Source organism: Mytilus edulis, chromosome 1, assembly GCF_963676685.1.
Source record: "Mytilus edulis chromosome 1, xbMytEdul2.2, whole genome shotgun sequence".
In the NCBI taxonomy this organism is placed as follows: Eukaryota; Metazoa; Mollusca; class Bivalvia; order Mytilida; family Mytilidae; genus Mytilus; species Mytilus edulis.
Window position 1 is genome coordinate 33,440,023 of NC_092344.1, and position 14,890 is coordinate 33,454,912.

At 31.8% G+C, this 14,890-nt stretch overlaps 1 protein-coding gene across 1 annotated transcript in view; it reads right to left on the reverse strand.

Annotated features, from left to right (window-relative positions):
• Positions 1-9,762: 9,762 nt before the first annotated feature.
• The window catches only part of LOC139511793 (apolipoprotein(a)-like), a 74,514-nt gene continuing 69,386 nt past the window's right edge, over positions 9,763-14,890 (reverse strand). The window contains exons 9-11 of the mRNA XM_071298904.1: positions 14,625-14,669; positions 10,465-10,659; positions 9,763-10,001 (exon numbers count right to left, since the gene is read on the reverse strand). Of these exons, the coding sequence (XP_071155005.1) occupies positions 9,763-10,001; positions 10,465-10,659; positions 14,625-14,669 (479 nt within the window). The remainder of the gene's footprint in view (positions 10,002-10,464; positions 10,660-14,624; positions 14,670-14,890) is intronic.

The window sequence follows — 14,890 nt, forward strand, 5'->3', positions numbered from 1 at the left end:
CTTATTTATGTAAAAAAAATGAACGAAAAACAAATATGTAACACATAAACAAACGACAACCACTGAATTACAGGCTCCTGAGCCTACATGACCCACCGCTTTGAATGCGGTTATACAATTGTTTGCATGTAAATGGTATAATTCAACAATTATGCATTTTTGATGTTCTGTTTTTTCCTTCTTATATATTTGATGTCTTTCCCTCAGTATTAGTGTGTGACCCGGATTGTTTTAGTTGAATCGATTCATGACTATTAAATAGTGGTATTCTACTATGGCTTTGTTAAATATTACTAATTTAAAAAATCTATACTACAAAAAAACCAAACGACAATCTAATATGTGAGGTTTTTTGGTATTTTTTCATGATGAAACATGTGAAATTACAGACTGCAGTATTAGACAAAATAAAAGGAAACCCTTGTCCATTCGTTTGGTGTGCCGTATGAGCTTTTGATTTTGTCATTTGATAAGGGATTTCCGTGTTGAAGCTTCCTCAAAGTTCAGTATTTTTGTGAGTTTATTTTTTTTGTTAGATTGATCGAGTCAATACAAATATAATACGATATATCAAAATTGATTTGGTTAGTTAAATGCTGCTCTCACAATTACCGCTTCAAACCTACCAGTATTTTAACTTTTTTCACAGGGGTAATGTTTTTCTATAATGATCCCAATATTTCATATATTCTATCTCACCCGATTATGCGGTTGATAAATGACTTCTTTTGACTTCCTTAGCTTATGTAAGTAATCTATCTTGAGCTAAATTGTAAAATATTTATTCGTTCATTGTATGTTAACTTGTTTTTGTAAATATGTCTTTTATTTTTAGTTAATCCATTTCAATCTAATTTTTTTAGGTATTTTATAGTGTGTCTTTTTATGTTATTTTGTTACACTTCTTCCTCAGGCTAGTGTGAAGGTTAGTGCCTGTTATAACCTTTAAACCTGCTGCATTTGTTTGCACATGGTTGTCGTTTGTTGATGTGGTTCACAAGTGTTTCTCATTTCTCGTTCTTTAAATATATTAAACCGTTGGTTTTCCTGTTTTAATTGTTTTACACTAGTCATTGTGGGGCTTTGTTGCTGCTGTTCGGTGTGAGCCAAGGCTCCGTGTTGAAGGCCGTACTCTGACCTATTGTGGTTTAATTTTACCAATTGTTTCTTGGATGGAGAGTTGTTTCATTAGCACACATACCACATCTTCTCATATCTATCTTAATAAAAATAAGAAACTAGCTTTCATAGATCTGCCTACTCGAATACTAACCATTTTATAACATGATGACGATTGCATGAAGTGTAGTATGCTCTGGTGTTTCTCTTTATATAATATTTACAAGTATTAAACAAGTGTAGATAAGTGTGGATAATATGTTAAGATGTCTGACAGTGTTTTCTGACAAAAATATTTAAATAAGGTTCTATGTTTAACTGTGTTGCACAGTGAAAGTCAAACAGATTCGTTTATTCAGTATCTAATTTTATGTTCAAGACTGTCATGAAGGAAACATTCATCTGATGGATTACCAGATTCTCAACTTTGATTTTGGAAAGAAGCAAAAACTCTAGTTTAGGGAAAAAAAACATATTAGATGCATTTCTGCATGATGTGCTTTTATATATGAGATGGTATTTATGTGATTGCATCTCCCTATCGTTTACGACTGATAATTTAGCTAGTCTGCAATCAATTCCATTGTCATGCCTAATATACTATACTGTGTTACAACTCTAGATTCTACTAACGAGGAAAGGTAACACTAAGCCACCGAAAGCTGAATTGTTAGTTAAGTCTACGTGGTCGATCGGTCTTGAATGCAGACGGTGTTGTCTCGATATACCCATGAACAAATTTGCGGATATACTATTGTTGTGCTGATAATTAGAGTAATTATGAATATAATATGTGTTTGAAGCCGTGTATCCCCTTCACTGGTCATCCAATGGATCTTTAGTAGAGTTGTCACTTGTTTGGACGTACTAAGACCCCTCTACAACGAAATTTGTTTTACATGCACACTATATAAAAATTGCGGTTTTTATAAGTGTTGTCAACGGTTAACCGTTTGAACGACCGAATACCAAATACGCTAACCGGTTAACCGGATATTTTTTCACTTTTGATAGATTTTAACTTATTTGTATTGAAATCATCAATTATGTTTTCTTTAAAAATTGTCGTCTTGGTAATTAAGTTGACAGATCAATTGTCCAGTATATTGATTGCTATTGCTTATCCAAAAATAAACAATTAATTAGAACTTGTCTCTCAGCTCGGGGCAATTTCTTAAAGAAACATAATTAGTATATAAATGTTTTTTTAACAGAAACTTTAAATCAGTAATACGATTAAATTTTACGATTTACTTCATTATTTCGTTTTTGATCTAATATTGTGTAGACCTACATCTGAATTTGCAATCTCCTAGTCTTACTTTAAACGGAATGCTAACTCAAAAATTGTGATATGCAAACCAGTGTGAATGTAATCGATGTATACTTGATAGTACGAGTAACATGCTAAATCATTTTAAATTGAAGCATTATTTTCGGAGACAACAAGCCAAAGTGAAAGAAACATCAGTTTCAGACAATATTAAATTCTACGAGATCAAGAAGGTTTTTTTTCAATCTGAAGTTAGTACAAACGCCATAGTTGATACAGTGTATTTGATTATTAAAAGTCAAACTTCGCCAGGAATCTTCATAGAAAATCCTTACAACACCAAAGGACAAACTTCAGTTCATCGTATTATAAAAGCGTAAATGTATGACTTGGATAGAAGGTTGCCACATTGACACTCATACCACATCTTCTTATATCTATGTGTAGGGTACTATAGATAAGGCTATCAAACATCAACTTAAACTACCGGTTAATCGGTCGAACGATTATCCGAGTAACCGGTTAGGCAAAAGTGTACGATTTGACAACACTAGTTTTTATCCAACGCAATCATTATCATAGGTTTGAACATTGTTTTTAATTTAGACTTGTTTATATATACTAGTATATATGTATATATATTGGTGTTTAACGTTAAGTATAATCAGAAGACTATCAAAAAGTAATAACCGTTGACCAGTTGTTTCAACCCGTTTGATAATTAGGCCAATATATATTTATAAATACAGCTGTACTAACATTTGGACATTTCTTACAGAGGCTAAGTTATTTAGCTGATATATGTTTTACTTTTTTACCAAACAATATAACTGCTTTGGTATTTTATCATAGTACTTGTGTAGGACTGTACAAGTTATCATTTGTTTTCCCCATTTATATTTAATTGATAACGGAATACAATATTGAAAGGACACTTCGAACATTCCTGACTGAATGAGAAATTAGAAATTACGGAAGCATAATAAGCTCCTGATTTTTTTTTTTATTGATATGGGATACTAGTATTTAAAAAGATATGTTTCACGATAAGTATAACCAGTATATCACCTGAATCAAGGCAAGAACCAAACACTGAGGTAATCGCATGAGCTCCAAAAGAGAGGCGAAAGATACCAAAGGAACATTCAAACTCATACGTCGAAAACGAACTAACAACGTCATGGCGCCAAAAGGAGCGAAACAGGTAGCGTCTCGGAGTAAACATCTCCTGTTATGCATGCATTATCCGCAATGGGTATCCTCACTCAGTCAAAATGTCACTATTGGGGAATAGGTGTGGTTGCTTTTTAGCCTTTCTTTCCTTACGAAAAAGTTTAATAAAGACCATAAGGCAGGCCACATACCAAAGACATATGAAGTCCATATAACAGATATGCGGCCTATTGGAGTAATTACTATCCTTGGACCGATGTTTAGGTTGCGACATGGAAAATTATATATTCTGTCCATTAATTTTTAGGTTGGGTTTGATTTATAGACTATCCTGAATAACCAGGTCATTTTGGAACCTCGGTATTTCTCTGGATAGTTGTTTGTGGTGTTCATTGAAATAAATCATTTACTTTTTGTAGTCAATGTTGTACCTCCTTTGTGGGTGCGTTTTTGAATTCACTACCTCCTGGAAGGGTGATTGAAGGATACAGCAAGCTATAAAGGGCCCCAAAAATTACTAGTGTAAAACCATTCAAAAGGGAAAACCAACAGTTTAATCTATATAAAAGCGAGAAACGAGAAACACTTATGAACCACATCAACAAACGACAACTACTGAACATCAGGTTCCTGACTTAGGATAGGTGCAAACATAGAAAGACACACTATAAAATATCAATTGAAATGGCTTAACTCAATCAAAAGACATATAAAGGTCAAGTTACAGCAAATTGGCTCTGTCACAGATTTCAGTAAAATTTTGCATACAACTTTGAAAACTACAACCGAAAATCGAATTCTACTCCATAGATTGTTCTTAAAAAACTATATCTTGTTGATACATGAATTTCCGTTTTAATGGTGCAAAATAAAGATAGGGTCACCGACTTTGTTTTTACGGTATACATCATTCACAGTCGTGTTCTTTGTGAAAAAATCCCACGTCGGTGACCATAAGATTATTTTATATCATTAAAACAGAATTTTATGTGTCAACAACAAATAGTTTTTAAGAAAAATCTATGGAGTAGAATTAGAGATTTGATGTTTTTAAGCCAAAATTTTATGTGCTATCTATACAAATAATAACTTCTATTGAAAGAAATCAATCTGTAATATTTCAGGTAATAAAAGAGATAAACGCATTATTTTTTCGATTTTCATTTTTAGTTCATCGAGTCAAGGTTGCATGCAAAATTTTAGAAAAATCTGCCACATAGCCCATTTACTGTTCCTTGACCGTAACACAAGTGAACATACACTGAACGAATATTATTGATATATGGTACAATGTAAATACAAAATCAATAGAATATGGGATGAATAATTAAAGTAACAGTATTATACCGCTGTGAAATGTTAACGATTTCAGAAAAACAACAATAACCTTGAACAAAAATCCGCCATTTACAATAATATCATACACCGGTAAATGAAAATAATTTTGTTGTTAGGTATACAGTATAAAAAGAGAAAGGAAATATTTTTACAAATAATTTTGATGTTCATAGTACGAAGAAGTGAAAGTTTATAGTAACACCAAACACGTATCAAAGCTGGTATATAGACCAGATATAACCCTGAATAAGAAAACATTAAATAACAAAAAAAGATAATTACAAATAGTATCAACAGGTCAAATTAACAAGAAAGTACGATTTGAGAGTACTCGCAGTTACTGACAGCTAGTTAAAAGCCAAAACAATTAATGATTAAAATCATGCACCAGAGACTAAAAGCAACTAAAACACATCCCAGGTATTTAGTATTTTAACGTCATGGACAGTCAAAGAAGACAGGATTTGTGCAATGCCAAAAATTAATGTATCGACAGGTAGTAGAATAACCTCTTAATAGATAAAAATGAACGTGGGTGTGTCTTTATATATCCCGTTTGAAAAGAATACAAATTTAGTTATGTTTTAATTTGCTGATGACAAAATCGATATTAGTGCCAATGTAAACTATATTCAAAGATCTAATTACAACATTGGTAAGAAAACCTTTACTAATATGTTTGTGTAATGGTTCATTGAGTTTACACGGATCACATATAAGCCTGTACCTTTGCTAACTATTTACTTTTTTTTATATAGATTATTTGCCTCTTACGGTATGTCTTACTGAAGGGTTATTAGAAAACAAACTTTACAAATGCTTTTTCGTTAATTGCTACTGTGTAATTTAAGTTATGGCTTAAGTCGTTTCCATTTACAAAAATTCAGAAAAAACAATTTAACCTGATAATTTGTTCGAATAATTTCTTAACATCTTATTTTATGACATACGTATAACTTTCTGAATCATAATCGTTCAAAAGGAGGCGAAAGATATCAGAGGGACATTCGAACTCATATGTCGAAAATAAAAAGACAACGCCATGGCTTAAAAAGATAAAAAAAAAAAACCAAACCAATAGACAAACAATAGTACACAAAACACAACAAGGAAAACATGAGTTTAGGAAAGTATTCTCATACTGCTAACATATTTTTATTTATGAAAAATGTCATTAAATGGCATTCGTAGGTCACCAATATTAGTGTCTATAGGTAAGTGAATAATTGTAATGATAAAAAGACGTTAAATCAATAGAAAATAAATAAGAGAAATGAGATCTTTTGACGAACCAACGCTTATCCATTGTATCTCCGTTATATAGGCAACTGTTCGACTAGGAACGAGGAAAAGTGTTTATTAATCGTGAGGTCGACGTGTTCATCCAAATGGTGAAGTTGAAATCATCCCTTCGTAAATTTTACGGACGTCATCACTTGTTGGTTGGCCGTTATGGAATAACCGTTTCACAGATGATATCTGATATGTTCCTTATGTCGTAACTACAATCCACTTCCCTTTTCAACACGGATGTGACCTACCGAATTAGACTATTTACTGGGTTTGTAATAACATGAGCAACACGACGGATGCCACATGTGGAGCAGGATCTGCCTACCCTTCTGGAGCACCTGATATCACCCCCAGTTTTTTGGTGGGTTCGTGTTGCTTAGTCTTTAGTTTTCTATGTTGTGTCTTTTGTATTATTATTTGTCTGTTTGTCTTTTTATTTTTAGCCATGGCGTTGTCAGTTTATTTTCGATCTATGAGTTTGACTGTCCCTTTGGTATCTTTCGCCCCTCTTTTACAGTAACCTGAGACTACTATTACTGTTACAGTAGTCTCTACAGTTACAATGTAGAAAATAAATGTGTTTAACTGTTAGTTTTGCGCACACATTGTTGTCATTTTTTTTGGAATTGCATACGACTGTCATTCAATTGAGAGGTTTAGCTAGCTATAAAACAAGGTTTAATCCAACAGTTTCTACACATGGAATTGCATGTACCATGTCAGGAATATGAAAGTTGTTTTCATTATGCTTGATGTATTCAAGCTTTTGATTTTGTCATTTAAAAAGGGACTTTCCGTTTTGAATTTTCCATGAAGTTCAGTATTTTTGTTATTTTGCTTTTTCATCGGCGGATAAATGGGGAAGCCCACAATATTTGTGTACTATACTGGTACTGTGACTAACAATTAGAAAAACAACATACTCCGCCTACTTTTTAGGCTTATACCTCGAATTTGGCATAAGCGGTCATCTTAGTACCAGAATCTATGACAAACGAGACAAGTTGTAAATTTTCCTCCACCTTAACAGCAATTACCATCTTCACCTGCATATGAAATATACATGTCCCAACTCATTCGGCATTCTAGAGATTGCAGCTGCTACTCAGACTTTATAAAACATCACCAGTGGTTGATCAAAAGGTTGATAAACTAGGGTTATTTCAGAGACATCTCGTCTTTTTTTCTAAAAAGAATGTTCCTCGGAAGATATCACGACCTTGTTGATAAATATTTCGTATCAACTTCACAAATGATACACGATGGTCTTGAAGTATAAATTCTTTGTACTGACGTTGTAACCATCTTATTATTTTTCTTTGTTTATTTCTAAATTTTACTGTTTGGTCATTTTTTTTTTGTAATATCCTTTTGGTGTTGCTAAGTATTTTTACCTCTCGCTATTGTGTAATATTGTACGATGGTCATTTTGTGTATTCTTGTCTTTCTAATGCTAATGTGCTTTGACTTTATGCCATTTGGTTTTTCTTTGTTGACATAGTTGTTTTATTTTATAGTGAATAAGACTACAATGCAATGTTGAGTGATGTACCCTATCGTTAGACATATTTACTTAGTATGTCTGTTTTACTCGCACATTGTTGTCAATACATGTACAATAAAATTCTATGCAACTGGCATACACGTGAGAGGCTAACTATTAAACCAGTTTAATTTTCTGCATAAGGAAATGCATGTACCATGTCAAGAATATGACAGTTGTTTTCAATTTATTTGATGCGTTTGAGCTTTTGATTTTGGCATTTGATAGTAAAGGGACTTTCTGCTTTGAACTTTATTTGGAGTTCACTATATTTGTTATTCTACTTTTTATTCATTTGGAGATATTTGAATTATTTCGAATAATTTTTTTTATTTAAGAATAAAATAATTAAATAATACTTGATCTGATACCCTTCTGGAGCACCTGCGTTTTTGGTTCGGTTCGTGTTGCTAAGTCTTTAGTTTTCTATGTTGTGTTTTGTGTACTATTGTTTTTCTGTTTGTCTTTTTCTTTTTTAGCCATGGCCTTGTCAGTTTATATTTGATCTATAAGTTTGAATGTCCATCTGGTATCTTTCGCCCCTCTTTTAGCTGACGTGACTCAGTATAGTAATTTATCTCTTTAATCAAGAGATAACTAATATCGATATAAGGATTGTAGGATAACTCGGTCCGTGCAATGTTTTTGAATAAATAACACTATTGTTATAACCAATATTTGTATATTAGAATGTAAGAAAATATATTTAGGCTTAACCTGCTATATTACCCAAGAATATAACTTGAAAATAAATAATAATTTCAAGACGTTTTGAAAGAAGACATTTTTTCTGACAGATATTGTACTATATAACTGGTACCTCACCAGTTATATAATTAAAATTGAGAATGGAACTTAAAATGTTTATTTTCATTAGCTATATTCAGACCCTTCCCTAAATATTAGATTATAATAAAAAAAAAAGGAGTTTATTCTTTCAATAAACTGTTTTGTTTATCATAGTCACCAGACGTTCGGATGATATCCTTTAACTGTCAAAGGTTTTCCTTTTTAATTCTGTTGATTATTGAACAAATACATACTTTCAGGGCACTGACGTTGTTTGTCGTTTTAATAACGTGTTATATTATTCCTATATTTGTCTTTATGAATATTACTTTTACTGTTTAATCTGTATTTGGTGATATTCATTAGACGTGATTCTTTACTTATTTATCTCTTATTGTGTTATTGTTCTAATAATTTTTGTATTTTTGTCTTTCATTTTAGCTAACGTGCTTTGTCTATATGCCATTTTGTGTTTCTTTGATACATATGGCGTGGCTCTGTACTCATACATCTCGTCATTATGTTATTGTGCTATTGTATATTTTTGTATTCTTGCATGTTTTTCATTTTTGCTAATGTGCTTTGTCTATAAGACTTTTTGTGCTTCTTTGTTACATATTTGTTTTGTTTTTTTAGTGATTAAGATTATACATATACAATATTAGGTATATGTCAGAAAAAATATATGAGGCTGAGAAACTCGAAAAGGACGAGATTTTACCGAGCCCTTCCCCAGTTTTGTGCCGAATACAAAAAAATGATATTTTTCTGACATTGACCTAATATTGCTTTTATACTGCAACTTAAATTAATACATTGATAGCTATTTAAATAGTAAATTTTATTTCAAACTTATCATCATTCCTTAATAAACAGCTGATTTTGAATTTTCCTCTGAGTGATTTTACTTTTACAGTTAGAATGACCTAAAAACTTTTTAATTCTATTCATTATTAAACAAAAACTAATTAACAGTTAAAATGACCTACAATATTAAATATAAATTACAGTTTTGCCAGCCATATTATGATAATATAAGTCCATATTCTGACGGGACGTGGCTGCAAACTTGTTCATCCCGCACAACCAAGAGGACGCCCTACTTTGTCAAGCCTTAACACTCAAAACCAACAAAAATAACAACAAAATTAATCATCTCTTTCAAACACAAAGTAAAGATAAAGTATTAATTCAAATTCGGTATTTTTCTTTAGGTTTATATAATCATTCCTCACTATGGGCAACGTGGAACCGGGCAGAATTCCCATCTAAAATCTGGGTTTGTTGTATAGCACCACGGACGACCATCCGATGATGGATCTCTGCAATAGTTAGAAGCCAAATCTTCTGGAACCGTGGGACGGTAGTAAGACCTGTGAGGTGTATTCTTGTTCCAAAATTGACACGTTATACCAGACACAGTGCAGTGTACTTTTCCTTTGTATTCATCGCTTTTCGTGTAACAGTCTTCGCCTGATATAAACAAAGTGATTATATTTATTCTGTGTTCATATTAAAATGAGCTGATAATATATCCTGAAAATTCTTTTTATTTGAAAGAAACATGAAAAATGAGTTGAAGATTTAAAATTCAAAGACTATTTTTGTTGAATATATTTCTTTTATTCCCTATATTTCAAAGTTGATAATCCGGCGTATTTGTATTTCATATAGACATATGTTTTAATCAATTACTATGATATATAAAAGTATGGTGTTACCTAATTAAAGCCACTGCGATTTGACATCATAAATCTTATGCAGTTCTATTTCTCGGTATTGTGTATATGATGGAAATTGACATAACATTCCGCTATCATATATCATCGATGTGTTATTAAAACAAACTTCTACAATAATATTCATGATAACATGTTTATATAACTTAATTAATGCTAACATGACAACTTGTTGTGCTTTCAACACTGATACTCACTTGTACACGAGATATTATACATCGTTGACCACTGGTCATCGCTTCCACATGAGGACACTGGACAGTGTTCAACAGACTTTCCAAGTGTAACGAACAAACACTGAAATGTTACCACTACAACATGGGTAAATGAAACGGCCCAAGTTGTATTTGGAAGTTCAGATGGTGGCGACTTTAGAACACCACATGCAAAACCTATTGAAATGAACTTATTTATCATTAATAGTTTCAGTGTCCGTCTTCAAATTATACATGATTGCAAATGAATCTAAAAAATATGTAACAGAAATTTAGATATTGATATAAACTGAATAGTAAAAAAAACACATAACGTCGAAAAGTTAATTTAGTCCCAGAATTAATTTTATTTTGCTATACACTTATTTCTAAACTTTGTACACATCCAGCAGTAGTTTTGATTCTTTACAAGTATCGAACGTTTCTGTGTCAACATTGTCATTATTGGTGAGAGAGAAACATTTAACGGTTTTAATTATGACCTTATAAGACCTTTGTTCTGACTTAAGTTACCCTTTGTCCTTATAGTTTACTTATATTCGGCCCTTAACCGTACATTTAAAAAAAAATATATTAGGTATCAACGACAACATGCAGCATTGTTTCATTTCGTAACGTAATCATAAAGACTGTGTGACTGTCATACAAGTGAGAGGTTTAACTTGATGTGTTTGAGCTTTTGATTTTGTCTTTTGATTAGGGACTTTCCGTTTTGAATTTTCCTCGGAGTTCAGTGATACAAATCAGTAGCAAAGAATAGATATCATTCAACAAATGGTCCCATAATTTTATACAATATCGCTTACAAAGAGAACATTTCTGAATTGTATATGCAACACATCTGTTCGACGCTATAACAACAGCAACAACAACAACAATTTGTATTCAAGACGCCCCGAGGAGCAAAACATTTACAATTTAAATTAAAGTGTACAAATAATTGGGATGATTATTTTAATCGGAAAATTTCAATAAAACTCAAACTATAGGAGTCACGGTCATCGAAACTATACCTGGAATTCACTATGCATGAAACAAATTGTTTTCATACCATTACCAATGTTCAAATTAACTATTTATTTCAGAGGCCCAAAGTCTCGCCCAAAGTACTTTTGTAAGTGAAAACCTGCAGATTGGTTGCCATAGATATGGACGTTGCTGATTATATGCTATTTAAACTTGTGACAACTACTTAAAAAGATAATGTAAAACGTAATTTCTTTCAAGTATAATCCGCTAACGAAAGTTTTGATGTCATCCTTATAAACAAGATTCTTAAAAAAAAAATGTGCAGAAATGAATTCAACATTTACCCGACATCTTTTACAAAAAGAGGATTTAAGAAAATCACAAATCTATCCTTTTCTCTTTTGGTATACACATTAATAAAGACGATGAATATATCCACTCTTAAACCTGAAAAACCTTTACAAAAATCCTCATAAAGAAAAAAATAAAGCCGGATATTCAAGATAAATGATTTAGCATCTTTCTAAAGTTCTTACCGCCTATCTGTCTACAGTAAAACAATCTTTTCAATTTTGTAGTATATCAAACAAAAAAAAAGAAGATATTGTATTAGTGCCAATAAGACAAACTTCATCCAGGTTAAAATGTGTAAAAAGTAAACAATTATAGGTAAAAGTAAGGCCTTCAACACGGAGCCCTGGCTCTCACTAAACAACAAGCTATAATCTTCATACTAGTTATTTTGAAGCCCTTTAAAAGGGCTTCAAATTAACTAGTGTAAAACAATTCAAACAGGAAAACCAAAGATGTCAACTATATAAAAAACGAGAAACGATCGAGAAACATTTATCAACCACACCAAAATACGACAACCACTGATCAGGCTCCTGACTCACCTATTGGCAATCATACAGTATCATAGTTTTGATTAAGACAAAACGATAAAAAAAAAAACGGTTTTATAGTCAACTGCATTAATAAAAAAAATCAAAGTCATTTATAATCATTTCTCTAATTCTTCGTATATTTATCCCTTTCTGCACCCATTGTATAAAAAAAATGTAATCAACGTGTGGTTCGTTTGATCTCAGTACTTCATTGTTTAACATCCGATTATGACGTCGAATTTTCTTGCTTTCCTCTGAAATTGCTATTGTGACGGCATGAGAAAAGTCGACCATGCCTGATGACGTCACATAGAAAGAACACATCTTTTTGCAGATTTTAATATAGTTTTAAATACCGGTATGATAAATATAGATTCTACCACTGAATATAATTCGGGCAAGCCTCACGTTTTAAATTTGAAAATTTAACTGTCTCGAGTGGATAAATATCGTATTACACTCGATGCAGTGGTAGAATCTATATTTAGCATACCGGTATTTAAAACTATGACATTGTTAAAATAAAATTAAGAAGATATGTTATATATAGATCAACGTACTGCTTTCAAAAATAAGAAAACAAAACCATACCGTATAGTCGGCTATAAAAGGCTTCGACATGAACAATTGGAAACAATTCAATTGAGAAAACTAACGGCCTAATTTATAACAAAACAATTTACGAAAAACAAATATTACAGACATGGAACAATGACGACAACCATTTAACTACAGGCTCCTGAACTGGGACAGGCATTTAAAGAATGTTTAGGGTTAAACATGTTTGTGCGCTTTTAACCCTTCACTAACCGTAGACAATGGTGTTACAGGACAACATTAGAACAAACTATCAAAATCAGTTGAAAAGGGCTTAAGACATCAGATCGATTCAAAGCAGATAAGATAAACATATTAATATAACAAAACACAGATCAGACGTGGCAGGGTATTTATACATCCCTAAAGATAAAAAAAGACGAACTAATGATCTGAGAGTACTCGAAGTTACTGACAGCTAGTTCAAAGCCAATAACAGCTGATAAAAAAATCATGAATCTATAGCTAAATTATCTATCATTACACATCCATCTTCCAATAAAATACAGTGTGAAGACGTCATAAACAGTCAGAGAAAAATATGACCATATGCAATGCCAAAATCTTGGTATCGGCAGATTGCATTGCCGTAAATTCCATATGTGAGTAACATTTATATTAAGTATGGTTTTAGTTTACTGAAAACAAAATCAATATTTACCAATACAAAAAAAAAAAAAAAAACCAAAGATATAATTACAGTGTTGAATTGGTAACTTTTTAGATTAAGTTTGTTTAAAGTTTATCCGGATCGTATCTAAACTTCCAGTTTGTTTTCGACTTATGAGCTTGAGTATCTATTTTGTATCTTGCGCTTCCCTTTTAAAACCTGTATATTCTAACTACTCACATGGAATAATAGGACAATATTCATATCGAAAAACTATGTCTGTGTCCGTTGTGTAACACCACAATAGGCCCTTGAACGACGAGGCACGACAGTAATTTGTGGAGTGGTCATCTTTATTCAATGGCTTAACGCTGACGGTATGTGGGTAATTTTTGTTCCATCCTTGACAATCTCTGTTGGAAACGGTTTTGCTGTAGTTTCCTGTGTAGTTATGGCTACTTCCAATATAACAATCTGGTGCTTTATGATTAAAAAACAAGCTTTTGAGAATAAAGATAAAAACATTTAAAAAAAAATGAAAATTTGGATATATTTTCTATAGTGAGTACTGATTTGCAGATCTAATGGAACCTTACTATAGAGCATAAAATTTTAATAAACCATGTGGAACATATCATTTGAAATCATTTTATATTATCGTTGCACATATTCTTTATTCATATATAATCTGCTTCTTCTTGTGCAGCATATTGCCAATCACTGCCGACCCGATATCTTTTCAGTGTGTTTGATGGCTCATGAGATTTTTGATACATATTATGTTGTTCAAATCAGCTATCAATTTATATCAGGTGTGGATAAAAAAAAGAACATAAATGTCTTTTTGACGATCTAAGCAAAAAAAAAAAAAAAAGGAAATAAGAAAGCGAATTTTATCATTGTTTAGTTCCCGTTTAAGTATGCAAGACTTCCCTATTCCTCAACAGTTCCCAATTTACATGTTTATTGATGAATCATTCACAACAAAGAAAACATAAATGACGAAAAAGATCTCTTTCGCATCTCAAAAGGAATTTACCACCATACGCCTTATTAAATTTCTTTCGATTGTAATATACCTCCATACTTCATCCAGCTACCACTAAAGTCTTCAGTATGTAAATCTGAAAAAAAATAGGATTAATTATCATAGTTCACATTATTCTACCAATCTATTAGAAGAAATACAAAATCTTGAATTTAAAAGATTTTACTCGATTTTTATTATTCTGAGACAAATAATCAAATTAATCACAACACCTATAGGGAGCTTCTAACACTTTAAAACATAAAGAAAATGTTTGATATAAGATTGCATCTTATGTAAGTAGATTGCATCTTATGT